The 27,228-nt window shown below is 42.4% G+C and overlaps 1 protein-coding gene and 1 long non-coding RNA gene across 3 annotated transcripts in view; one reads left to right on the top strand and one right to left on the bottom strand.

Moving 5' to 3' along the window:
• eif2b3 (eukaryotic translation initiation factor 2B, subunit 3 gamma) overlaps positions 1 to 7,372 on the bottom strand; it is a 133,034-nt gene extending 125,662 nt beyond the window's left edge. Inside the window, exons 1-2 of the mRNA XM_061920059.1 lie at positions 7,072 to 7,372; positions 4,418 to 4,583 (exon numbers count right to left, since the gene is read on the bottom strand). Coding sequence (XP_061776043.1) covers positions 4,418 to 4,565 — 148 coding nt within the window. The 5' untranslated portion in view covers positions 4,566 to 4,583; positions 7,072 to 7,372. The remainder of the gene's footprint in view (positions 1 to 4,417; positions 4,584 to 7,071) is intronic.
• Positions 7,373 to 7,428: 56 nt separating this feature from the next.
• On the top strand, positions 7,429 to 18,006 carry LOC133568248 (uncharacterized). 2 transcript variants are annotated; one of them, XR_009809554.1, is made up of 3 exons: positions 7,429 to 7,600; positions 7,822 to 7,992; positions 17,597 to 18,006. It is a non-coding gene; the product is annotated as an uncharacterized LOC133568248 (long non-coding RNA). The 2 variants fall into 2 exon arrangements; XR_009809555.1 differs by lacking the exon at positions 17,597 to 18,006 and adding an exon at positions 14,468 to 15,170.
• Positions 18,007 to 27,228: the final 9,222 nt, after the last annotated feature.

Raw genomic sequence — 27,228 nt, 5'->3', positions numbered from 1 at the left:
TCAACACACCCGTGGAGACACACCTCCGACTATCAGGTACTATTTAACTCACTAAAACAATAGCAACACAATAGAAAGATAAGGGATTTCCCAGAATTATCCGAATAAATGTCTCTAAAAACATTGGAATCCGTCCCAATGCAATCGCGTTTTTTTTTACTTTTTCCTAGTCCGTCGCTATCAATATCCTCAAACACAAATCTTTCATCCTCGCTCAAATAAATGGGGAAATTGTCATTTTCTCGGTCCGAATATCACTTTTTGTTGGAGAGCCCCATTAAAAACAAAGTGAATATGTGAGGAGCCCCCACACTTGTGACGTCATCGTCTGTGACTTCCGGTAAAGGCAGGGCTTTTCTCTTAACACCAAAAGTTGCGAACTTTATTGTGGATGTTCTCTACTAAATCCTTTCAGCAAAAATATGGCAATATCGCGAAATGATCAAGTATGACACATAGAATGGACATGCTATCCCCGTTTAAATAAGAAAATCTCATTTCAGTAGGCCTTTAAGCATGTTTAGCTATTCAGGGATAACATTTGTAGGAAACTTACTTTATTTGTTGCCATGGAGACAAGGATTAGTGATTTAGAAATAGCTACAACACTGCCGACTGAGGGCGTTTCAGTGTTATAACTTCACCTTTATCATTAGTTTTTAAGCAAAAAATGTGTCCGTTTTCTGTTTTCTGTCTACACACTGTGTCTGCTTTTAAGTACTCTGTCTTTGTGTGCGACCGAACATGCTCATCTGCTCGTAAACCAGAAATGTCACGACGTGACTTCGACCCGGCCGTTTCGGAGACGTTATCGTAGCGAATATGATTCATTAGTATCGCGTTGCTATACTAATACCGGTATATCGTACAACCATAATATACATCCATCCATCAATCCATCCACCTTCTTCCACTTATCAGAGGTCGGGTCGCGGGGGCAGCAGCCTAAGCAAAGACTTCCCTCTCCCGAACCACTTGGTCTAGCTCTTCCCGGGGGATCCTGAGGAGTTCCCAGGCCAGCTGGGACACAGTCTTCCCAACGTGTCCTGGGTCTTCCCCGTGGCCTCCTACCGGTTGGACGTGCCCTAAACACCTCCCTAGGGAGGCGTTCGGGTAGCATCCTGACCAGATGCCCGAATCACCTCATCTGGCTCCTCTCGATGTGGAGGAGCAGCGGCTTTACTTTGAGTTCCTCCCGGATGACAGAGCTTCTCACCCTATCTCAAAGGGAGAGCCCCGCCACACGGCAGAGGACACTCATTTCAGCCGCTTGTACCCGTGATCTTATCCTTTCTGTCATGACCCAAAGCTCATGACCATAGGTGAGGATGGCAACGTATATCCACCGGTAAATTGAGAGCTTTGCCTTCCGGCTCAGCTCCTTCTTCACCACAACGGATCGGTACAACGTCCGCATTACTGAAGACGCCGCACCGTTCCACCTGTCGATCTCACGATCCACTCTTCCCCCACTTGTGAACAAGACTCCTAGGTACTTGAACTCCTCCACTTGGGGCAGGGTCTCCTCCCCAACCCGGAGATGGCACTCCACCCTTTTCTGGGAAAGAACCATGGACTCGGAATTGGAAGTGCTGATTCTCATTCCGGTCGCTTCACACCCGGCTGCGAACCGATCCAGTAAGAGCTGGAGATCCCGGCCAGATGAAGCCATAAGGACCACATCAACAGAAAAAAGAAGAGACCTAATCCCACGGCCACCAAACCGGAACCCCTCAACACCTTGACTGTGCCTAGAAATTCTGTCCATAAAAGTTATGAACAGAATCGGTGACAAAGGGCAGCCTTGGCGGTGCCCAACCCTCACTGGAAACGTGTCCGACTTACTGCCGGCAATGCGGACCAAGCTCTGACACTGAACGTACAGGGAGCGGACCGCCACAATAAGACAGTCCGATACCCCATACTCTCTAAGCACTCCCCCATTGGACTTCCCGAGGGAAACGGTCGAATGTCTTCTCCAAATCCACAAAGCACATGTAGACTGGTTGGGCAAACTCCCATGCACCCTCAGAACCCTGCCGAGAGTACAGAGCTGGTCCACAGTTCCACGATCAGGACGGAAACCACACTGTTCTTCCTGAATCCGAGGTTCGACTATCCGGCGTAGCCTCCTCAAAAGTACACTTGAACAAACCTTACCGGGAAGGCTGAGGAGTGTGATCCCACGATAGCTGGAGGGACCACCACCCCTGTCTGCCAATCCAGAGGTACCGCCCCCGATGTCCACGCGATGCTGCAGAGAATGTCCACCCCAGCCCGTCGCCTCTCACTACCGGCAACGCCAGAGTGGAAGAGAGTCCAGCCCCTTTCGTAAGAAGTGGTTCCACAGTCCTTGCTGAGCGTCGAAGTAAGTCCGACTACATTCAGCCGGAATTTCTCTACTTTGCGCACTAGCTTAGGCTCCTTCCCCCCAGTGAGGAGACGTTCCACGTCACAAGAGCTAGCTTATGTAGCCGAGGATCGGACCACCAAGTGCCCTGCCTTTGGCTGCCGCACAGCTCACATCGCACCCGAACTCTATGGCCCCTGCTAATGGTGGTGAGCCCATTGGAGGGGGGAACCACGTTGCCTCTTCGGGCTGTGCCTGGCCGGGCCCCGTGGGAACAGGCCTGGCCAATAGGCGCTCACCATCGTGCCCCACTCCAGGCCTGGCTCCAGAGGGGGGCCCTGGTGACACGCGTCCGGGCGAGGGAAATCTGAGTCCTTTGTTCGTGTTCATCATAGAGATCTTCCAGTATATATACCGTATTTTTCGGATTACAAGTCGCTCCGAGTATACGTCGCACCGGCCGAAAATGCATAATAAAGAAGGACAAAAACATATATACGTCGCACTGGAGTATAACTTGCATTTTGGGGGAAATTTATTAGATAAAATCCAACACCAAGAATAGACATTTGAAAGGCAATTTCAAAAAATAAAGAATAGTGAACAACAGGCTGAATAAGTGTACGTTATATGACGCATAAATAACCAACTGAGAACGTGCCTGGTATGTTAGCGTAACATATTATGGTAAGAGTCATTCAAATAACTATAACATATAGAACATGTTATACATTTAACAAACAATCTGTCACTCCTAATCGATAAATCCGATGAAATCTTCTTCCTCGATGTCGCTTCTAAACAACTCTGCCAACTCTAAAGGTATGTGCCGCTTCCTCTTGTCGTTTTCTGCTGCTAATTTCACTCCATCCAGCTTGTAATCTGCAGTACATGATTTCCTTTTCGGTCTAATTTTTGTTCAGCCCTTCTCAGTTTTTATAAGTTACCGCCAACAATGAAATGATCCATCTTAATAGCTAAGGCAGAAGCATATAGCAGTGGTCCCCAACCACCGGGCCGTGGCCCGATTGGTACCGGGCCGCAGAAGAATTTTTATTAATATTTATTTTAAAAAAATAAATATATATTTTTTTTTTTTTTTATTAAATCAACATAAAAAACACAATATACTTAGAATTAGTGCACCAACCACAAAAACGTCCCTTTTTCATGACAAAAACGTCCCTTTTTCATGAAAAAAATATAAATAAATAAAAAAGGACACCCCCCGCCCCCCCCACCCGGGCCGCGGGACAAATTATTAAGCGTTGACCGGTCCGCGGATACAAAAAGGTTGGGGACCACTGGCATATAGCATATGGCAGTAAGCATTCCATGACCCACAATGTACTTCTGCCATGACCCTCCCCCGCCGAATTCTTAGTGGTTAACGTGTATGTGACGATTGCTGACGTGTGTGGGAAAATCACTGACATTTTCTTGGTCTCTTCCGTGAATTAGATAAATAATATTATTTGATATTGTGTAATCTGCAGTACATGATTTCCTTTTCGGTGCCATTTTTGTTCAGCCCTTTTCAGTTTTTATAAGTTACCGCCAACGATGAAATGATCCATTTTCAATAGCTACAGCAATTGCCATGACCCTCCCCCGCCGAATTCTTATTGGTTGACGTAGATGTGACGATTGCTGACATTTTCTTCATCTCTTCCGCGAATGAGATAAATAATATTATTTGATATTTTACGTAAATGAGTTAATAATTTCACACATAAGTCGCTCCGGCGTATATGTCGCACCCGCGGCCAAACTATTAAAAGAACTGTCCGAAACTGTCCGGACAGTCTGAAAAATTTGGTAATGATAATGCAAATAACCATTTAAAAGTATACAAATGCACTCAGGTGCTGAAAGAGAATGCAGATGAACAAACTCTGATTGGCGGACATGTCTGACACTCAAATGCCAGTGACGGCAGAAAAATAAAAATAAAAAACTCAGCCTCTTGCGGTTATTTATCGCACTAAATAAAACTTATGTGTCAGTTTGATGTTGATGAATTGTAGTCGCCTTAGCCAGAGAAGCATCGTAAAATATAGTTCTCACCTTCAAAGCCCACCCTTTCCAACAGGTTGAGAGGGTACCACATGAGGGGCTTGTTGCCAACCGGTAGCATTGATTTAGGGCTGTTGTAAGTCAGCTCAGTCATCCGAGAGCCCCCGCCGGCCGCCATCAACACCGCCTGCAGCTCCATAATGTGCGCTCCCAAAGGCTGCGAGACATGACAACTTCAATTAACAACTCTGAAAAAGAGCATTTCATATTGTAATTGTTGAGGGCAATGCTGCACATTTTGCCAAACCAAGTAAATTGACCACCGGCAGCGCTGAAGGTAAAGTTAAAGTTAAGTTAAAGTTTAAGTCCAAACGATTGTCTAGGTGTGGTGGAATTTGTCCCCTGCATTTGACCCATCAACATGTTCACCCCCTTGGAGGTGAGGGAAGCAGTGAGCAGCAGCGGTGGCTGTGCTCGGGAATCATTCTGTGATTTAACCCCCAATTCCAACCCTTAATGCTGAGTGCCAAGAGGTAATGGGTGCCAATTTTTTTGTAGTCTTTGGTATGACTTGGCCGGGGTTTGAACTCACAACCTCCCAGTCTCAGGGCAAACACTTTATCCAAAAGGCCACTGAGCTGGTCGGCTGAAATTACAACTTTTTCATTGTACAAACACCATTGAATTATTTCATGATTTTGCCTATTAAGACATATGCATCATAATCAGTATAACACACAATACAAACATTTTAGGCAAAAACCCACATATACATATCTAAGAACAATAAAAAAAAAAATATCGTACAAACGTTTCCATATGAGTTGGGAAATTGTGTTAGATGTAAATATAAACGGAATACAATAATTTGCAAATCCTTTTCGACCCATATTCAGTTGAATATGCTAAAAAGACAACATATTTGATGTTCAAACTGATAAACGATATTTTTTTTTTGCAAAGAATCATTAACTTTAGAATTTGATGCCAGCAACGTGTGACAAAGAAGATGGGAAAGGTGAAAATAAATACTGATAAAGTTGAGGAATGCTCATCAAACACTTATATGAACATCCCACAGGTGGGAACAGTTGGGTGCCATTATTGGGTATAAAATCAGCTTCCATGAAATGCTAAGTAATTAACAAACAAGGATGGGGTTTAGGGTCACCAATTTGTAAGCAAATTGTCGAACAGTTTTAGAACAACATTTCTCAACGAGCTATTGAAAGGAATTTAGAGATTTTACCATCTACGGTCCGTAAAATCATCAAAAGGTTCCGAGAATCTGGAGAAATCACTGCACGTAAGCAATGATATTACGGACCTTCGATCCCTAAGGCGGTACTGCATCAAAAACCGACATCAGTGTGTAAAGGATATCACCACATGGGCTCAGGAACACTTCAGAAAACCATTGTCAGTAACTACAGTTGGTCGCTACATCTATAAGTGCAAGTTAAAACTCTACTATGCAAAGCCAAACCCATTTATCAACAATATCCTGAAACGCCGCCGGCTTGGCTGGGCCCGAGCTCACCTAAGATGGACCGATGCAAAGTGGAAAGGTGTTTTGTGGTCTGCCGAGTCCACATTTCAAATTATATTTGGAAACAGAGGACGTGGTGTCTTCCAGAATAAATAGGAAAATAACCATTCGGATTATTATAGGCACAAAGTTCAAAAGCCAGCATCTGTGATGGTATGGGGGTGTATTAGTGCCCAAGGCATGTGTAACTTACACATCTATGAAGGCACCATTAATGCTGAGAGGTCCATAAAGGTTTTGGAGCAGCATATGTTGTCATTCAAGCAACGTTATCATGGATGCCCCTGCTTATTTCAGCAAAACAAGTGTTACAACAGCGTGGCTTCGTAAAAAAAAGAGTGCGAGTACTTTCCTGGCCCGCCTGCAGTCCAGACATGTCTCTCATCGAAAATGTGTGACGCATTATGAAGCGTAAAATACGACAGCGGAGACCCCGGACTGTTGAACGACTGAATCATTATATAAAACAAGAATAGGAAATAATTCCACTTTCAAAGCTTCAAGAATTAGTTTCCTCAGTTCCCAAACATTTATTTTGTGTTGTTAAAAGAAAAGGTGATGTACCACAGTGGTGAACATGCCCTTTCCCAACTACTTTGGCAGGTGTTTCAGCCATGAAATTCTAAGTTAATTATTATTTGCAAAAAAATATAAAGTTTACGAGTTTGAACATCAATTATATTGTCTTTGTAGTGCATTCAATTGAATATGGGTTGAAAATGATTTGCAAATCATTGTATTCCGTTTATATTTAAATCCAACACAATTTCCCAACTCATTTGGAAACAGGCTTCGTAAACAAGTGAACACTAAGGATGTTATACATAGTAATGGACGTCAATCTGATACTGGCCAAATCCTTCACTGCACCCTTCGATACTTTGATCGGTCTCCTCACCTCGAATGCTCACTTCATGAATGAAAGAATAGGGAGCTAGAGCACAAATTGCAGAAACTACTGTAAATACTTACAACCATCATGTGATGATCATAAATGCAATCTTACAACAAGCTGATGTAACAAAAAAGGCGTCGGGGTGAATGATGAAATGTATTTAAGGAAGGTTTAACCTTTACAGCAGTGCTAACGGGTGGAAACGTGAAATGTACATGACACATAGACGACTAAATAAACATTGAACACATATTTATTTACCTTTCGCTGCCTGCTAAAAACCCCCGTAAGCTCCCAGCAGAGCGAATGAGAAGAGACGGCGGACACGTGCAAGTGAACACACGGAAGTGAAAGCGCTGCTGTCAAAGTTGTTAGCACTTGGCTAACAGCTCCTGGAGCTTTGCGTGTCGGATAATGAGATGTCTAATAATCTTAAACCCTCTCAGACAAGCGACGGATGAACAAAAATGACCCAATCACCGAGTCCGATTAAGCAAGACTCGGAAAAGAATAGCATCATCGAATGTTGATATCTGAGAGGTCGCGTTCGTAATGAAGGTCCGGCTTGAAAACAGGTCTACTGACAACATGTTCCGCCAGAAACAGCAGCAAGTAAAAAAAAAAACAACACTACACTAGTAGTATAGATTTTAAGAAACATTGGACTACAAATGTCGTAAATACTACAATTTATTAATTAATTTTCTTTCTGCTTTTTGAAAGATTGATTACATTTGTATTACTAGATTGCACAGTACAGTACTAATTCCCTACATCTGACTACTAAATGGTAACACCCGAATACGTTTTTCAACTTGTTTAAGTCGCGGTCCATGTTAATCAATTAATGGTAAAATGCATCAATGTGTAAATATATAGTTGTGACGAAAAAAAAACAGAAATAATGTGTTATATTCATGATACATAAGTTATGTTACTTCAGTGTTTTGGAATGTTTTTACACTTTCTCGTCTTGCTTTTCTTTCTTTTTTGTTGATGTCATTCACACAGATACAATGTGGTGTGAACAGACTAGCAGCCACCCAGCAAGTCCCATTTCACAGAGCTGAGACGTAACAGCAAATTGAGCTCGGGGAATGCAGCCTTGCTTGTGTTTGCACTGGCCAGGAGATGAGCTTCACTGCCCGTTGCTGCATGGTCACCAGGAAAAAGAAAATAAGGGTGAGGTGGACACAAACTTTACATTGTATCGTTACTTTACATTGCATTTAGAATATTGATTTTAAAAAAATTAAAGCGGGCTGGAGGACCTTTGTGTTGCCAGAGACAGTATTTTTGATAAATAACTAAATAAAGGGAACAAATAAATCGAGGTAAAAAGAGTTATCAAAATATTTTTTGGGGGTGTTCTGACAGTGGGAAGACAGTACTGTGAATATTAAGTCATGCAATAATCTGGATATCATTTGATTTGATGGCATCATATAACTGTTGGAGCATGTTTTTACAGAGGGGTAATGAACTCTCATTTGTAGAAAATGGTTATTGTTTTTTCATTCATTTACATTATATCTTACATATCATATCTATATAAAAAAAAATTTACGTTGTCTTATAACCATGACAAAGTACGATGCATTAAGACAGTATGTAACACAAACTGATACTACAAGTCCCAGCCTGCACTACAATAGCTGAGCGGTCACTTGGCTGTTTTCTACATTCTGGTGTCTCTCGTTATGGCTTATCTAATTGATTTGAACTTTAAACCTTAATTCAATGACACAAACGGGTTTGAAGTATTTTAAAATTGTTTCAAAACATTTTCAAATGTGTCAATTATCACTCGCACTCACTAATCTAAGGTGTCCAGCTTCAACGTGTAAGTGCGTCATGGCAACCCTCCTATAGTAGCCACCTGTCTATAGTGCCCATTTTTTATCTTTCCCTTGAGTGGTCGCTTCAATTTAAATACGCCAACACGCCGTAGCAGCCATGCTCAGCGATGAGGCCACTTAAAGGGGAGCCATCTTGCAACTTTTTGGTATCTGTTTTTAGTGTAGGTTGGATCTGCATAACTCCTGTACATTTTAAATCAAACAATGAAGGCGTTGGGGAAGATGTTTATTTACAATTTTGCCTTACTTCATACTTCCTCCAAACAAGCCATTTGAAATTTGGTCAATAAGTGACTTTTTTATCAAGTGTGACGTCAGCGGATATCTCCATACATGGTATGAATTATTTGAAGAGTTTGCGCGAGTCCGCCATTGTAGTTCAACCCTGTAGTCGATAAGCATCCTTCGCTGTTGCCGTTTGGAAAACAAAGTAGCGTATAGTTCAAACTTAATCTATGAGCAGAATCTCACCGTGTATGGTGCGGCTGGTCTGCTGACCTCGACTGTGGATGTTGTGGATCGGTGGAGGGAATTTTTCGAAGACCTCCTCAATCCCACCAATACGTCTTCTATGAGGAAGCAGTGCCTGGGGAATCTGTGGTGGGCTCTCTTATTTCTAGGGCTGAGGTTGCTGAGGTAGTTAAAAAGCTCCTCGGTGGCAAAGCCCCGGGGAAGGATGAGATCCGGCCGGACTTCCTTAAGCCTCTGGATGCTGTGGGGCTGTCTTGGTTGACAAGACTCTGCAGCATCGCATGGAAATCGGGGGTGGTACCTCTGGATTGGCAGACCGGGGTGGTGGTTCCTCTCTTTAAGAAGGGGAACCGGAGGGTGTGTTCCAACTATTGTGGGAACACACTCCTCAGCCTTCCCGGTAAGGTTTATTCAAGTGTACTGGAGAGGTGGCTACGCCGGACGGTGTGTTTTTTGTCCTGGTCGAGGTACTGTGGACCAGCTCTATACTCTCGGCAGGATCCTTGAGGGTGCATGGGAGTTTGCCCAGCCAGTCAACATGTGCTTTGTAGACTTGGAGAAGGCATTCGACCGTGTCCTTTGGGAAGTCTTTTGGGGAGTGCTCAGAGAGTATGGGTTATCAAACTGTCTGATTGTGGTGGTTGCTCCCTGTACGAACAGTTTCAGAGCTTGGTCCGCATTGCCAGCAGTAAGTCGGACATGTTTCCAGTGAGGGATGGACTCTGCAAAGGCTGCCCTTTGTCACCGATTCTGTTCATAACTTTTATGGACAGTTTCTTGGCACAGTCATTACGTTGAGGGGATCCGGTTCGGTGGCTGCAGGATTAGGTCTCTCCTTTTTGCAGATGATGTGGTCCTGATGGCTTCATCTGGCCAGGATCTTCAGCTCTCACTGGATCTGTTCGCAGCCGAGTGTGAAGCGACCAGGATGAGAATCAGCACTTCCAAGTCCGAGTCCATGGTTTCTGCCCAAAAAAGGGTGGTGGGCCTCTCCCTTTGAGATAGGGTGAAAAGTTCTGCCAGCCGGGGGGAACTCAAAGTAAAGCCGCTGCTCCTCCACATCGAGAGGAGCCATCTGGTCAGGATGCCACCCGAACGCCTCTCGAAAAAAAAGCTGGGTAAGGTTGTCCGGGCATCTGGTTAGAACGCCTCCCTTGGGAGGTGTTTAGGGCACGTCCAACCGGTAGTAGGCCATGGGGAAGACCCAGGACACGTTGGGAAGACTATGTCTCCCGGTTGGCCTGGGAACGCCTCGGGATCCCCCAGGAGGAACTGGATAAAGTGGCTGTGGAGAGGAAAGTCTGGGATTCCCTGCTTAGGCTGCTTCTCCCGTGACCCGACCTCGGATAAGCGGAAGTGGATGGATGGATGGATGGATGGATGGATGGATGGATGGATGGATGGATGGATGGATGGATGGATGGATAATCAACAACCTCGATTTTAACAATTCACCGATAAAGATGTGTTGTTGACGACTCGTCGTTTATTACAATTTTAATTGATACACCACCAGGAATGTTCATGTTTACACTTTTATTTCTATTGATTTATATTTCTCTATATTTATATAATTTATGTAATAAAGAAAACAATTAGTTTCTCAGTAATTTATTTTCTTTTGTTACAAACTAATTTTGCATAATCCATCCATCCATCCCTCTTCCAGGGGATCCTGAGGTGTTCCCAGGCGAGCTGGGAGACATAGTCTCTACCGTGGCCTCCTACCGGTCAAATGTGCCCTAAACACCTCCCAAGGGAGGCGTTCTAACCAGATGCCCAGACAACCTCATCCAGCTTTTTTTGATGTGGAGGAGCAGTGACTTTACTCTGAGCTCCTCCTGGATTATAGATCTTCTCACCCTATCTCTAAGGGAGAGACCAGGTGTAGGAAACTTTTTTAGGCCGCTTGTACCCGAGATTTTGTCCTTTCAGTCATAACCCAAAGATCATAACCATAGGTGAGGATAGGAACCTAGACCAAACTCCAAATTGAGAACTTTGCCTCCATGCTCAGCTCCTTCACCATGACAGAACGATACAGTGTGCGGATCGCTGCACCGATCCTCCGGTCGATATCACGATCCACTTTTCCCTCACTTCCGAATAAGACCCCAAAGTACTTGAACTCTTCCGCTCAAGGTAAGATTTCCTTCCCAACCCGGCACTCTTTTCCGGGCGAGAACCATGGACTCGAACTTGGAGGTGCTGATTTTCATTCCAGTCGCTTCACACTCGGCTGCAAACCGTTCCATTGAGAGCTCAAGATCCTGGCCACATCACCTGCAAAACGCAGACACCTAATCCTGCAGCCACCAAACCGGATCCCCTCAACGCCGTGACTGCACCTAGAAATTCTGTCCATAAAAGTTATGAACAGATTTGGTGACAAAGGGCAGCCTTGGTGGAGTTCAACCCTCACTGAAAACGGCTCTGACTTACTGCCGGCAATTCGCACCAAGCTCTGACTCTGATCATATAGGGAGCGGATCACCACAATCAGACAGTCGTATACCCTATACTCTCTTAACACTCTCCACAGAACTTCCTGGGGTACACGGTCAAATGCCTTCTCCAAGTCCACAAAGCACATTTAGACTGGTTGGGATACCTCCCATGCACCCTCAAGAACCCTGCAAAGCTGGTCCACAGTACCACGACCAGGACAAAAACTACACTGCTCCTCCTGAATCTGAGGTTCCACTATCCGGCTTAGCCTCCTCTCCAGTACATCAGCATAGACCTTAACGGGAAGGCTGAGGAATGTGATCCCACCATTGTTGGAACACACCCTCTAGTTCCTCTTTTCAAAGACATCCAGAGGCCCCGCCCCTGATGTCCATGCGATGCTGCAGAGTTTTGTCAACCTCGACAGCCCCACATACCATACCAGATTTTAAAACCAAGTCCCACACTCAACATCAAACTCAAATGTGTGATAAAAAGCAATAATAATTTGGCCAAGCAATTAATCAGAAAAAATCCTGGCTGATCAGTCGACTATCAAAACAGTTGTTGTTGCAGCCCTCGGCAGCAAAGCTAAAAATGACTAGGAATGTGTCATTTGATTTGAATACACTTGAAGTGTACTCTCACAGTTCTTTCCTTCATTGTGTTTATTATTCTCTTATATGCCACAATAGACTCTCTAACCGGGTTGATCTGGATATCTGTGCCCCTAAAAAAGGTGAAATATATTTGCAAGATGCATATTCCACTCACAGTTTACAGAAATGACCGTCGACTCTCTCATCACTGTTTCAAAGACAACGGCTACACCACGTCGCAGATTTTTCTCTTTTTATTAGAAGCATATTCGCCAACATTCTTGCCCTAAATTAGGCTTTTTCAAGCATAAAAATAGCTGGATGAACTAAAAAATAACACTTTTACAGTACTATTGTCCGCTGGATGTGACCAACGCAATCAGAGCGCACTGTTCAGTATCGTAACCACTGATTGGCTCAACCTCCAGGCAGCATACAGTATATTCAATTGAAAGAGTGTAAAGGTGACTAAAATATGTTATTTCATGTCTGAAGGGCTCTCATAATGTTAACAAATAATTTTAGAATGTCTTAAACAGTATGTGTATATGTATGTATGTATGTACAGTGAATGTATATGTATGTATGTATGTATGTGTGTATGTATGTATGCATGTATATATGTACAGTGAATGTATATGTATGTATGTGTGTATGTATGTATATATGTACAGTGAATGTATATGTACAGTACGTATATATGTTTTTTTACAGTGAATGTTTATGTGCAGTCTGTGTATATGTATGTATGTACAGTGAATGTATATGTATGTATGTATGTATGCATGTATATATGTACAGTGAATGTATATGTACAGTACGTATATATGTTTTACAGTGAATGTTTATGTGCAGTCTGTGTATATGTATGTATGTACATATGTACAGTGAATGTATATGTATAGTATGTGTATATGTATGTATTTGCAGTGATTGTATATGTAGTTTGTGTATATATGTACAGTAAATAAATAAAAGGGTTGTACTTGTATAGCGCTTTTCTACTTTCAAGGTACTCAAAGCGCTTTGACACTACTTCCACATTTACCCATTCACACACACATTCACACACTGATGGAGGGAGCTGCCATGCAAGGCGCCAACCAGCACCCATCAGGAGCAAGGGTGAAGTGTCTTGCTCAGGACACAACGGACGTGACGAGGGTGGTACTAGGTGGGATTTTGAACCAGGGACCCTCGGGTTGCGCACGGCCACTATTCCACTGCGCCACGCCGTCCCCTGTATGTTTGTACAGTGAATGTATATGTACTGTATGTGTCTATGTATGTTGGTACTGTGAATGTATATGTACAGTATCTGTATATGTATGTTTGTTTAGTGGATGCATACAGTATGTGTCTGTGTGAATGTATTTGTACAAATGTGTTTATGTATGTTTGTACAGTGGATGTATATGTACATGTATGTGTATATGTATGTATGTTTGTATGTATGTACAGTGAATGTATATGTACATATATATATATATATATATATATATATATATATATGTATGTATGTACAGTGTATGTGCATGTAGAGACCCACTTCCTTAAAACGTGTGCTGTAGTCTAAGACAGCCTTTGCCAAACCTTCATACAGTCTGATGGCGATTTCCATGAGGAAAATGAGAAGCTCCCATTTGTGCAGGCTGTCATCATGGAGCTAATTGATCAATCAAAGGCAGTGTCCAAGCAAAAGACAAACAGAGAAGTGTCTGGAGGCAGTACGACTTGTAATGGAGTCCTAAGATTTCTTCCTCCTCTCCTGCTTGGCCCTGCTGCAGCATCTTGTAAATCATTCTCCATTCTGCCAAACAAGATTAGCTCACTTTGGATCATAAACATTTTCCCTGCAGACCACCCAGCGGGGTCCAGAGCTGAGGCAAGAGCAAGACCTGTTGGGCTACACAAATACGTCCAAATGTGGTCTTGCACGTACACATTATGTACATACTGTATATGTTGCGCTGCCAGCACCCCATGGTTCCGCACCGCTGCCGTGGAAACCCCAAAATGTTGGAGAAGAAGACATAAAAGCCGATCATAAAGATGTCTCACGCTTGTTGGCAAACAATCGTTTATTTAGCTCTAAAAGACATATCTTTTGAGAGGACCGTTCGTTCCAAATAGATGTTCAATGAATCTTCCACAAACCTCCTTTTGTTTTTGCACAATAAGTCTTTCATTTGACCAACACCACTTCTGATAATGTTTTACAAACCAATTTGTCCACACTTTGAGATGGTGTCTTTTTTCTAATTAATTTTTTCCCCTCAGGTCATTTTCTTGCTTGGTTTTCTGCACACGCAGGAAGGACCTGGCACCAAGACTTGTGTCAGAGCCTGGAAGAATCAGTCATGGATCCAAAACAGGGGCCTGTTTAGCCACACACATTTTCAACTGTGAGCACTTGTATTTCTGCATTTGAAATATGATGCTCTAGTTAAATTGAGTCGCAGCTTTTAAGAACCATTGGCTATTACGTGAGATCATATTTGTTTTATTTTGCATGTAAAAAGGACGTTGATGGAGTACTGTTTATCAGTGTTTGACCTGCAATTCAAAACACAATATACGGTGCATGTCTACTTTATGTCATTATTGATTTTTGTCTCATGAGCCCCAAGGAAATACTGCTTTCGAGTAATGATGCCGTACTCAACTATTTGTATTACTTTCTATCCATTTAGTCAAAACCCCCATCACTCATGTATATATTACAGCACGCCACATAGATATGAGCACATTTTTTTTTTCAACCTAAATAAATTTTTATAGCATTCCAATGGTTTTGTGTGTAGTCCTGCCTGCAGTGTGAGGTTTAAGGTGAATGTGTGTGTGTGTGTGTGTGTGTGTGTGTGTGTGTGTGTGTGTGTGTGTGTGTGTGTGTGTGTGTGTGTGTGTGTGTGTGTGTGAGTGTGTGTGTGTGTGTGTGTGTGTGTGTGTGTGTGTGTGTGTGTGTGTGTGTGTGTGTGTGTGTGTGTGTGTGTGTGTGTGTGTGTGTGTGTGTGTGTGTGCGTGCGTGCGTGCGTGTGTGCGTGCGTGTGTCTGCTTATTTTGTGCAATAATCAAAGCAGAGTAATATCTTTTCAAATATATAGTTGCAGGTGAATTCTTCGTATTTTCAGCATTAAATTGTAAATATTTTTTAAATTTAACTTTTTAGAAAGTGGTCTGATGGGGCTATCTGCATTAAATAAAAAGAGTGCTGCAGCTGTAATTGTTTCTTAACGTGTACCACTTCATTAAAAATATGTTTAACAACTGTGAGAGAGAAATGTCATAGTTTATTTATTTTTCAAATAGGCATTTATAGGACACTTTATTGCTGTCTCAATTTTTTATGTTTTTCACCATTTTCTGGGGGACTCGGAACAAAATCCCTGCAAACTGTACTGCGCATGATCTCGTTATCTTCTCTTTTCAATGAATTAATTGTAGTTGCTGGATTTGTGGTCTGCATAGCTCCAATAGATTTGTTACTTCTTATTAGCAGGGCCGTTACCAGGATTTGGCAAATACCGAGGTCAAACATTGGTGGTCCAAGAGGAGCTTTGAAAGGCTGAAATTGTGGGTATCCTAGCACCATATGAGTTATATTACATATGAGTTATATTACCTTCAGTAACACAATTAACTATCTACTTTTTTATTATTATGCCGAACAATTTTTATTAAAAAATAAGTTTAAAAACGTTCCAACATTTAATATCTGACATTGGTCTGAAGCCAAGAATTTGGGCTTTGAATTTCTTTTTTTTTTTTTTTTTGTCCTGTCCAGCTTCTCAGGCAAATCATATAGTTGATGTAGATGCCCATATCGGCTGTTCAGATTTACTTTACAAAAGAGAAGTGTAGGATACTTCTCTTGTTGCCTTATTTGAATTTGACTTTATTAAATGTATTTATATTATCATTTGGTGAAGCCGGGCCAGAGTAGGAGGGGATAGAAAGAGATAAAAAGGAAGACAGAGGGGGAACTTATGGGGATAAGAGGGGGATTAGACAGAGAGACAAAAGCAACAACAACAACAATAGAACAACACCAGCACATACAATATGTACAAATATGATCGTAAAAGTGATAGCAAATAAGCAGTTAGTGAAATAAATAATAATATAGTAATGACAATGAGCATTCTTACACTAAAACTGAAGCAATACAAATACCAATAGAAAAAGCGCTATTGATCATGAACAAAACCAATAGTTTACCTCTATTATCAACAATACAGTTGTTCAAATGCAACAATACGTATACATAATGATAGCTAAAAAGATAATAAAATAAAATAAATGGAAAAAAAAAAGGAATGCCGAAAGATGAAAGGGAAGAGAGAGAGGCAACCTATATTAATCTTGTAGATTGTTATAGTAACAATGGGTTAAGCTCTGTCAATATGCCTTGTGTTACCCAGTTTACCCTAGGGCAACAACGTTGATATATGTTTGATGAAACATGATTATGTGCATGGGCTTTGAATTTCAAGTACTACTGACATGCAACATGATAAGCACTGGAAGTTTTTTACATTTTTAGCTATTTTTGTCGTGTCCAGCCACTAAAGCAAATCTATATATGCTCTACACATTTACTTTAGATAAGTGAAGTGTGGGATACTTCTTGTGTTGCCTCATCTGTATTTGACTTTATTTAATGGATTTATATTATTATTTGGACCGGAGCAGGAGGGGATAAAAAGAGAAAAATAAGGAAGACCGAGGGGGAAATTGTGGGGACAAGACCGAGACAACAACAACAGCAAACACAACAATACAACAACAACATCAACATACTGTATACAATGGAACAACATTAGAACAACATCAGCAAATAGGATATGTACTTATATGATACTAAAAGCGATATTAAAGAAGCAGTTAGTGAAATAAATATTATTAACACAGAAATTACTTTTTTTTTTTCATATATTTATTTATTTCAGGCAATTACATGAAAAACATTACAAAGTTGACAACACATAATAATATAAATTAATATATTGTAGTGGAATTTCTGATCTTTATACCATATTTTGTGTCTGTTTTAGTCCAAAAAGAAAGTCTATCTAAAAGCCTCTGAATCACTGGAAGAGCATATGTAGGGGAAAGTTGAATTTGTGGTCGCTCTAACCATTCTACAACATGTTTTGATTGTTTGTTATGATTAAGGGATCCACGGTTGTTGTGGAGCAAGCAATTGCAAAACAACAGGACCTTGACACTTGAGGGTAACATATAAAAAGCCAGTAGACCAATATTATGATGGTGATTCGCATGATTTCGATCATCCACGTCTCTCTGGAGGACGTTGTCTGTCTGCATGGGCAATTCAATCTAACTTGTACTTTTTGATTTTGGGTAAATACAACTTTTTTACTAAAACCACTTTGTTTGCTGTTTAAGTGTCGGACCCTCCACCACAATAGCCCAGCAGAGGAAAAGGCACTAGGAGAAGCAGGGGACAGCCATCCTCCAAGCCAGCGAGGGACAACACCCCACATGGGCAGAAAGACGGGGTGCCCCGCCCTAAAGGGCCCAGTGACTCCCCGCAGACCGCCCCAACCCCCACTAGCAACCGGAGTACGCCTTAGGCCGCCCAGCACAGGGCCACGGGAACCACCCCCTCCACCTGCCGGGACCCCAACGATAGAGAGAAACACAGAGAGATCCCAGAAAGGCTGACACACAACTTCACTACCCCAGCAGCTAGCACCGGAAGTTAAAAAGGGAGATGTGTCTTCATATTCTAATCAGATTAAAAATATATTAGCGCTATATAAATGGTATTCTGAAATAATAAATAATAAAGTGACTGTAGTGCATGAAGTCCACTGTTAGCCTAATACAAAAAATTCTTAAGGGTTAGTTAAGAGCAGGGGGGTGGAAGTGTGAGGGATCAGGAGTTGAGGAGCTGAACAGCTTTGGGGACAAAGGTTGCTCTTCTTCTCTATGTCCTGCAACAGGTACAAGAAAGCTGACCTTCTGAAGTGAGCCACTCAAACTCTAGGAAGAAAGCATGTGAGGGGTCCTGCATGATCCCACCTGCTAACTTGAGTGTTTTCTGCTCCTAGATGGTATACATGAGGGGTCCTGTATTATCCCACCTGCTAACATGAGCGTTTTCTGGCTCCTCGATGGTAGACATGAGGGGTCCAGCATGATCCCACCTGCTAACTTGAGTGTCTGCTGCTCCTAGATCGTAGAGATGAGGGGTCCTGCATGATCACACCTGCAAACTTGAGTTTCTGCTGCTCCTACATCAGGGGTCGGCAACCTTTACCACTTAAAGAGCCATTTTGACCCGTTTCACAAAGTAAAGAAAACAATGGGAGCCACATAACTCTTTTGAAATTTCTATTCAAATAATACTGCATACAGAGTTTTTTTTGCTTTGTGCTATGTATAAACCAGGGGTCCCAGACAAGCGGCCCGCACCTTAATATGAAAATGTAATGTTAGTGCGGCCCGCGAGTTTTATATGAATGCCGCTTGACAGCGCACACCTACCAACCGTCCCAATTTTCCCGAAACTCCCAAAAATCAGAGTAATTATTTTCACAAATGTACGCTGGTGTTCACCCAATGAACAATAATAAGGGCGTACAATGGTGTCACTGCCACCTTGCTTGTACAAATAGCTTGAGAGTCCAAAGAAATGTTTGACGGGGCTATTGCAGACACACGTAAGAGACTACAAGGCATACTTATTCAACAGCCATACAGGTCACACTGTATGGCTGTGTGACCTGTAATAAATAATAAAGTGACTGTAGTGCATGAAGTCCACTGTTAGCCTAATACAAAAAATTCTTAAGGGTTAGTTAAGAGCAGGGGGGTGGAAGTGTGAGGGATCAGGAGTTGAGGAGCTGAACAGCTTTGGGGACAAAGGTTGCTCTTCTTCTCTATGTCCTGCAACAGGTACAAGAAAGCTGACCTTCTGAAGTGAGCCACTCAAACTCTAGGAAGAAAGCATGTGAGGGGTCCTGCATGATCCCACCTGCTAACTTGAGTTAGCAGGTGGGATCTAAATTGAAGTAGAAGTCCATGAAGCCTGAGATGAAGCCATCTTGCTCCAGAGCATTAGTCAGGCCCACCAAGCAAGTAAATGAAAACTCTGCAAACACGTAAAATAAAGGATCCACGGTCTTAATATGACGTACACTGAGGAGGATGAGGAGGAGAACTATCCCAGTCTGATAGTTTAAACATCAATGATGAAATATTAACATTGCAACACATGCCAATTCGGCCTTTTTAGTTAACTGAACTACAATTTTAAATTTCCCGGGAGTTTCGTCTTGAAAACGTCGTGTAATGATGACGTGTACGCATATTAGTAAGAGTGCTAAAGTTTAAACAACTTTAGCACTCTTACTAATATGGGCCACACTGTGAACCCGCACCATACAAAAATGACAAACACATTTCAGGAGAACATCCGCACTATAACACAACATAAACACAACACCACATCGTTACGCCCTATGAAATCGTTACAGCTGATCTCATAGGGCCACTTGTAACAGTGATTGAATGTGCCTCATGATATTATTACTCAATCGCCTAAGCATTTGGTTATTATGTTTGTTCACACACACAAAGAATAATTCTGTAGATTTTACGGTATAATACAGGGTGCTCAGTCGCCATTCAAAAAATGTACTGTAACATTTATGGTGTTGTTGTTTTTTACAGCGTAGTACTGTAAATTGAAAAACAGTACCACTTTTAAAATGTAATGTAAACACTCTTTAATTTGATGGAGAACTTGCTTCGAAATCAGAAGACAAGCAGATATTTAAGTATTTATTTTTATTTGAAATACATTACTTAACAAAATGTTTGGAGTGTAGGATAATGTAACATTTGTTGCATCAAGGGATAATATTTACATTTTAAAGACATGCAGTACACGTGTATATGTTCCTGCCAACATGGAAAGAACGAATACACTGAGTAAGAAAAGATAAAATTGCTTTATTGACGCATAATATTTCCAAGCTTTCGTGGGCCATATAAAATGTTGTGGTGGGCCAGAGGTGGGCCCCGGACCTTGAGTTTGACACCAGTGCTTCAAATGATCAAAACATTCCAATGTTGAGGTTCCCAGCAAGTAAGTTTACCAACAACACACAAGATATTCACATTTTTCATAAATTGTGCATTACATGATTGTTTCTAGTAGGGAAACAAAAAACAATCGGCCCCATGTTCAATTGAGATGAGTTTGCTCAGTGTAAAATTGAGTTGCATTTTTAAATAAAAGAAACTTCAGTTCTAAATGTGTCCACTGGATGTCGCAATATAACATTTGTTAGGCAAGCAAATAGTTGATACTGGGGAGAGCAGGAATACCAAGCAAGAGGTACACGGTAAAGTGACCACGCAACATAAAAACAAACAGGAGTGAAAATTAATAATTGGTAATTCACCCCACTTCAAATGCTGCATAAGACTCTGCACATTGACATAGTTCTGTAAAAAATATTGTCTTCTCTACAAGTTTAATAAAAGTAAAATAAAGACTTAAAGGCCTACTGAAACCCACTACTACCGACCACGCAGTCTGATAGTTTAAACATCAATGATGAAATATTAACATTGCAACACATGCCAATACGGCCTTTTTAGTTAACTAAACTACAATTTTAAATTTCCCGGGAGTTTCGTCTTGAAAACGTCGTGTAATGATGACGTGTACGCAAGACGTCACGGGTTTTAAGGAAATATGAGCACTGCACACACACACAGCTAAAAGTCGTCTAATTACACAGTATTTTGGAGATCTGTGTTGCTGAATCTTTTGCAATTTGTTCAATTAATATTGGAGAAGTCACAGTAGAAAGATGGAGTTGGGAAGCTTTAGCCTTTAGCCACACAAACACACGGTATTTCCTTGTTTAAAATTCCTGGAGGTGAAACCTTACTATGGATCAGAGCGCGGTCAAGCAAACATGAATCACGACGAAATGTCAACCAGCAGTTTTCGGTGGGAGAATTGTGGTAAAAAGTCGCTTCTTACCGGAGAAAAGCTGAGCTTGTGCCGTCCATAAAGCTGCCGTCGACTCCCATGAGACATTGGCGTCAAGACACCCGTGGACACACCCCTCCGACTATGAGGTACTATTTAACTCACTAAAACAATAGCAACACAATAGAAAGATAAGGGATTTCCCAGAATTATCCGAATAAATGTCTCTAAAAACATTGGAATCTGTCCCAATGCAATCGCGTTTTTTTTTTTTAGTCCGTCGCTATCAATATCCTCAAACACGAATCTTTCATCCTCGCTCAAATTAATGGGGATATTGTTGTTTTCTCGGTCCGAAAAGCACTTTTTGTTGGAGGCTCCCATTAAAAACAATGTGAATATGTGAGGAGACCCCACACGTGTGACGTCATCGTCTGCGACTTCCGGTAGAGGCAGGGCTTTTCTCTTAACACCGAAAGTTGCAAACTTTATTGTGGATGTTCTCTACTAAATCCTTTCAGCAAAAATATGGCAATATCGCGAAATGATCAAGTACGACACAGAATGGACATGCTATCCCCATTTAAATAAGAAAATCTCATTTCAGTAGGCCTTTAAAAGCAGCATGAGACTGCTCATTGACATACAAACTAGTTATGTGAACATTATTGTCTTCTATACAAATTTAAAACAAGTAAAATAAAGACTTAAAGGCCTACTGAAATGCGATTTTCTTATTTAAACGAGGATAGCAGGTCCATTTTATGTGTCATACTTGATCATTTCGAGATATTGCAACATTTTTGCTGAAAGAATTTAGTAGAGAACATCGACGATAAAGTTCAAACTTTTGGACGCTGATAAAAAAGCCTTGCCTGTACCGGAAGTAGCAGACGATATGCGCGTGACGTCACGTGTTGTGGATCTCCTCACATCTGAACATTGTTTACAATCATGGCCACCAGCAGCGATAGCGATTTGGACCGAGAAAGAGACGATTTTCCCAATAATTTGAGCGAGGATGAAAGATTTGTGAATGAGGAAAGTGAGAGTGAAGGACAAGAAAAAAAAAAAAAAAGGACTAGAGGGCAGTGGGAGCGATTCAGATAGGAAAGATGCTGTGAGAGGCGCCGTGGCAGCCGTGGGTGTAGCAGGACCACTCGGCCAGGCCCAACCGCAACAAGGAATAGAACCATACCGCTTTGAACCCGACGCTGAAGGGTGACGGTCAGGAGGACGCTGCTGATATTGATGCTGTAGTAGCACACAACATAGATCGCCTTCAGAATACAGATTGGTAACATGTTATCTATTTATAGACTAGTTTTAGCTTGAGGTCTAGTTTTGCACTGTTACTGTTAGTGTTACAACTTACACCCCAGGCCCAGGTCTATCTAAGTATGACACAATGTCAAACCTAATTAATTACCCATTATTTCTATGGGCCACAGCTCCATATACCGGCAACACTAAAAATATGCATGTAGTTTAATAAGATCCACGACAATGTCTGCAGATTGCAGGTGTCAATAATATGAATTGATTTACAAATATTATGAATGTTTCTATTTCCAGGTGTACATGTCACAACTGTGTGAATATGGAGACAGTGGCTGAGTGTGCCTGCTGTCATGAGCTAGAGGCAGTGGCCAGAACAATGGAGCAGGAAGGGGCGGAGACGTGCATCATAGACCACCCTGGCTTTCAGTTTGTGTGTCTGGATGAATGGGTGTTGCAGACAGCGTATTACGCCTACAAACAGCAATATGGCGTGCTGCAGCAACAGCAAAATGAGTGAGGTACTAATAAGTTTAAATAATTCTTTATTCTATCAACCTTTGGAAGATAAGTCAGACTGAGCACTTTTTTATATTATTTTTATTCTGTGAAATGTACTGTGCTACAATGTACATGACATTATTTATCATATAAGTATTACAGACATTGACTGTAGATGTCAACAATATTTACAATTTACTGCAACAGTAAATGACAAATGAATAGAATGCATGACAATGTCTTCTGCATCTCAGAGAACAGTTAGTCACTGTGTATCCATGTCCGGATAATAACAGGTGCCATAATTAGCTAACAACTATTTTGTACTTGCAGGTGAGGACGATACACAGCATATCAACAGTTTGTCCACTTCTGCTGGGAATATCTGGGAAAAGAGATAAGGGTGGCACTACCAGCTTGTGTAGTACATAAGATTAGAACAACATTTCCATCGATGGACTACATGGTGTTCCAAGACGTGCAGTGACTGCAACAGAAACCACATGGCCACTGTAGTTACCATGAATTGATTAACGTAGATCCCAACTTAAACAAGTTGAAAAACTTATTCGGGTGTTACCATTTAGTGGTCAATTGTACGGAATATGTACTGAACTGTGCAATCTACTAATAAAAGTATCAATCAATCAATCAAGTTAACGCTTAGCGAAGCGACTCCTGTACTTGGCGATGGCTTCCTCTTTGTCTGGCTTCTCCAGTTCATCGCAGAGGAAGGGAGGCACATCCACGGTGACGCTGACTGGTGTTCTCTCATCGGGGGTCCGTCTGAAGCCAGCAACAACCTCCCTGATCAAGTCATCTACGTAGCCTGCAAAATAAAATTGTACATGTTCCTGTTCACAACATAATATACTCATGGAGAGTGAAACCTGACAGTATTATTATCATGATACAAACTGTCGAGTGTTTATATGTTTTGTGTCCTCTACACTTACGGTATGTTGGCTCTGTCGCGATTTTCTTGACCCCATAGCCCCCTGCTTTATACTTTGGGTAGTGTACTGCATAGCGCTCAGCACCCGCTTGTGTAGTGGCTATAGGGCGGCTCGAGTTTTCATTCCAGTGCAGCCTGGCAAGCAGGTTCCTAGGTGTGGTAACAGAATAATGTAATAATTAGACATTGTGTACTTTACTCAGCAGGGAGAACAGATATATTTGAACGTGTGTGTTTAATGATGTCATATAATTATATGCAAAAGTACTAAAGTATGGCACACACTGGTGACACTAAGATTAGTGTGGAAACATACAGTTACCTGCACAGCATTCCGATGTATGAGAAGACGTACATTTCCGGTGCAAACTGTATAAGATAAAAGACACTTTATTCAGTCATGCTTCCATACGATGCGCGTGTAAATTTATAAATTGTTTGTAAATTTGAATACAAATGTTTGTGTATTAAACTGATTATAGTCAGCTATTAAAGATTGATCTCCTGCAATAATGAAGCTGTTTTGTTTTTAATTTTAACACCACGCCAGAATTGTTTGCAATCTTTCTCACCAAGATGCCTAGCCACTATGTTGGACCTCTAACATTCTCTTGCTTACACTGACTGTATCAAGGCTACATTTAGTATGTTCTAGTATTTTGCTCCCAGGCCTCCAAAGTCTTAGTGGCAGGTGGTAACCACCAACGCCACCTACAGGCGATCAGCCTAATTCTTACCTGTATGATAAGGCTATGGAACGCCTCCACCTTGGAAGTCTGGTGTTCACCCGACAGCCTGGCGATATCTTTCAGCAGGGACTTGTTGTTGACCACGTCCTCCAGTTTCATTGCTGAGCGTGAACCTAAACATAGATTTTAAATAGAACAATGTTTCTACAAAAATGTTCCAATCAACTTGAAAACAGGTCATTTACTTACAAGTTTATCTGATTTTTTTTTACTTTAAAAAGATGTGCAGGAAAATACTGCTAGTCCGTCACTTCTTTCGGGCAACTTATTTGCCTAGTCACTTGGTTTGAGCCATTTCTTTAGCAGCCTTCGACCGTGCAGTTGTCCATGAGCACATATTGGGAAGAGGTCGCCATGGTCCCTGTGTCGCTCCACAGACTTCCACTTGGCAACCAGAAGTTCCTCCTCTCCAGGCGGTGTAGACACTGCTGCCCAGTAGAGGTGGTTGATTATACTTAGCACCCAGGGTTTCAGTTCTTCACAGTCCTTGAGCTTGAGGATGGCCTTCAGTTTCTTCCCGATGGCTACAAACAGAAAAAAAGCTGAAATACAATATCGCATTCATCTGATCACCAATATGTACACACTACTTCACAACTTTTCATGCATAAAAATAATCCAACCAACGTTTTGCAGCATGCCAGATGTCATAGCAGTGCCGTGTATTGGGCATGTTTTCGCGAATCCATTGTTATGTTTTTGTCATTTCCCTGTCTTCTCTTTGTTTTTTGTGTCAGTTTTTCCCTTTTATCAATTAGTCCCCAGCGAGGCACACCTGCAACAAATCGCTACCCAGCAGTATTCAAGTTCGTCACCGCCAGCTGTTCCCTGCCAGTTATTGTCTCCTGAACATTCCTTGTGCACATCCCTGATTCGCATCATCCAGCTTGGAACGTTGTCTCTCTTTTTTTTATCATTATTCCTCACTTCTTGTTTTTGCTGCATAGTTCCTCTGAAGTAAAGAGGATTTTGCGTTGGATCCCATTTGCTTTTGCCCAGTGCTTCCTGGCCACCCTTCTTTGCTGACTACCAAGGGTCCTGCTTTTTTTTGTCCTTCCATGGTGTGCACATCTGCCCCATCACCTTTAGTTTAACCCTTTAGGACTCATTAAATATTAATCTATATTTGTGATTCAACCTCGCCTCCCGTCTCTGCATCCTGGGGTCAAATCCTTGATCACAACATAACAGAAACACCGACCAAATTATGGACCTCGCAGAGACTGACCCGATAAAGGTGGCACTACTACAGCAGGCCAAAAGTCTTGGACAACAAGAGGAACATTTTAGCGCGCTCGGCGCATGTGTAGACACCATTGCGGAACGCCAAGATGCTCGTCTAGATGGTCTTGAAAGACAATTAGGAAGTGTACTTACCGCTCTGCCATTGATAGGCTTGCTCCGGAAAGCAGATGGCCCACTTCCGCATTAGCGGATGTTTTCTCTTTCAGCTTGGCCGATCGCATCCAGAAGCAAATGATTCCGCTCAAGACTGGATGAACTTGTCGCTTTGGCAGGAGAGATAGAAAATCGCCTCGTTGATTGAAAGAGCGAAAGATTCAGACGCCAAGGAATCCGCACCTCGATGTATAGTGGGAGTGGCCATGGAGCTCACCAAGCAACGTCTGGGCTGATACCAATTGTCGATATCACGTGGGGACAAACCAATGCAACTAGAGGGAAATCGCCTCACACAAGCAGATAAGGATCGTCGCCTTGGACTCCAACATTGTGTACATTGCGGTGAGGGGGAGTATATCGTCAACCACTGTCCTCATCTTCATATCCGCCGTCGAACTTAAGCTTACTCTCCTCGCCGCTCTCCAGCGTCCCCACCATCGTTCTCTAGCTCCACCGCCTCGCCGCACCCCTGCTTCACGTCCTCCAGCTACCGATCCTGCTCCTCCTACCACTTACAGGTCAGACTTTATCTAGGCTCCAACTCTCGGGCGTGCTTACCTGGGACAAGGACACATATTTGGACATTAGGGCTTTCTGGTTATGGTGATGATTTTATAGATGAGTCCGTTGTAAAACAGTTTTCTATACCCGTTGTTAGATTGTTCAGACCTAGAGTGGTTCGGACGCAAACCACTTCACTCGGGTGAAAAGAGGGGCGGAGCTTTCTACCGATCACCACCTGGTGGTGAGTTGGCTGCGATGGTGGGGGAGAAAGCCGGACAGACCTGGGAGGCCCAAACGCATTTTTAGGGTCTGCTGGGAACGTCTGGCAGATTCTCCTGTCAGAGAAAGTTTCAATTCTCACCTCCGGAAGAACTTTGAACATGTCCCGAGGGAGGTGCTGGACATTGAGTCCGAGTGGACATTGAGTCCATGTTCCGCACCTCTATTGTTGAGGCGGCAGATCGGAGCTGTGGCCACAAGGTAGTTGGTGCCTGTCGGGGCGGCAATCCTAAAACCCCTTGGTCGACACCAGCGGTGAGGGATTCCGTCAAGCTGAAGAAGGAGTCATATCGGGTCCTTTTGGCTCATAGGACTCAGGAGGCAGTGGACAGGTACCGACAGGCCAAGCGGTGTGCAGCTTCAGCGGTCGCGGAGGCAAAAACTCGGACATGGGAGG

The sequence above is a fragment of the Nerophis ophidion genome, linkage group LG14 (genome assembly GCF_033978795.1).
Source record: "Nerophis ophidion isolate RoL-2023_Sa linkage group LG14, RoL_Noph_v1.0, whole genome shotgun sequence".
Lineage (NCBI taxonomy): Eukaryota > Metazoa > Chordata > Actinopteri > Syngnathiformes > Syngnathidae > Nerophis > Nerophis ophidion.
This window is presented reverse-complemented; position numbering and strand designations above follow the sequence as displayed.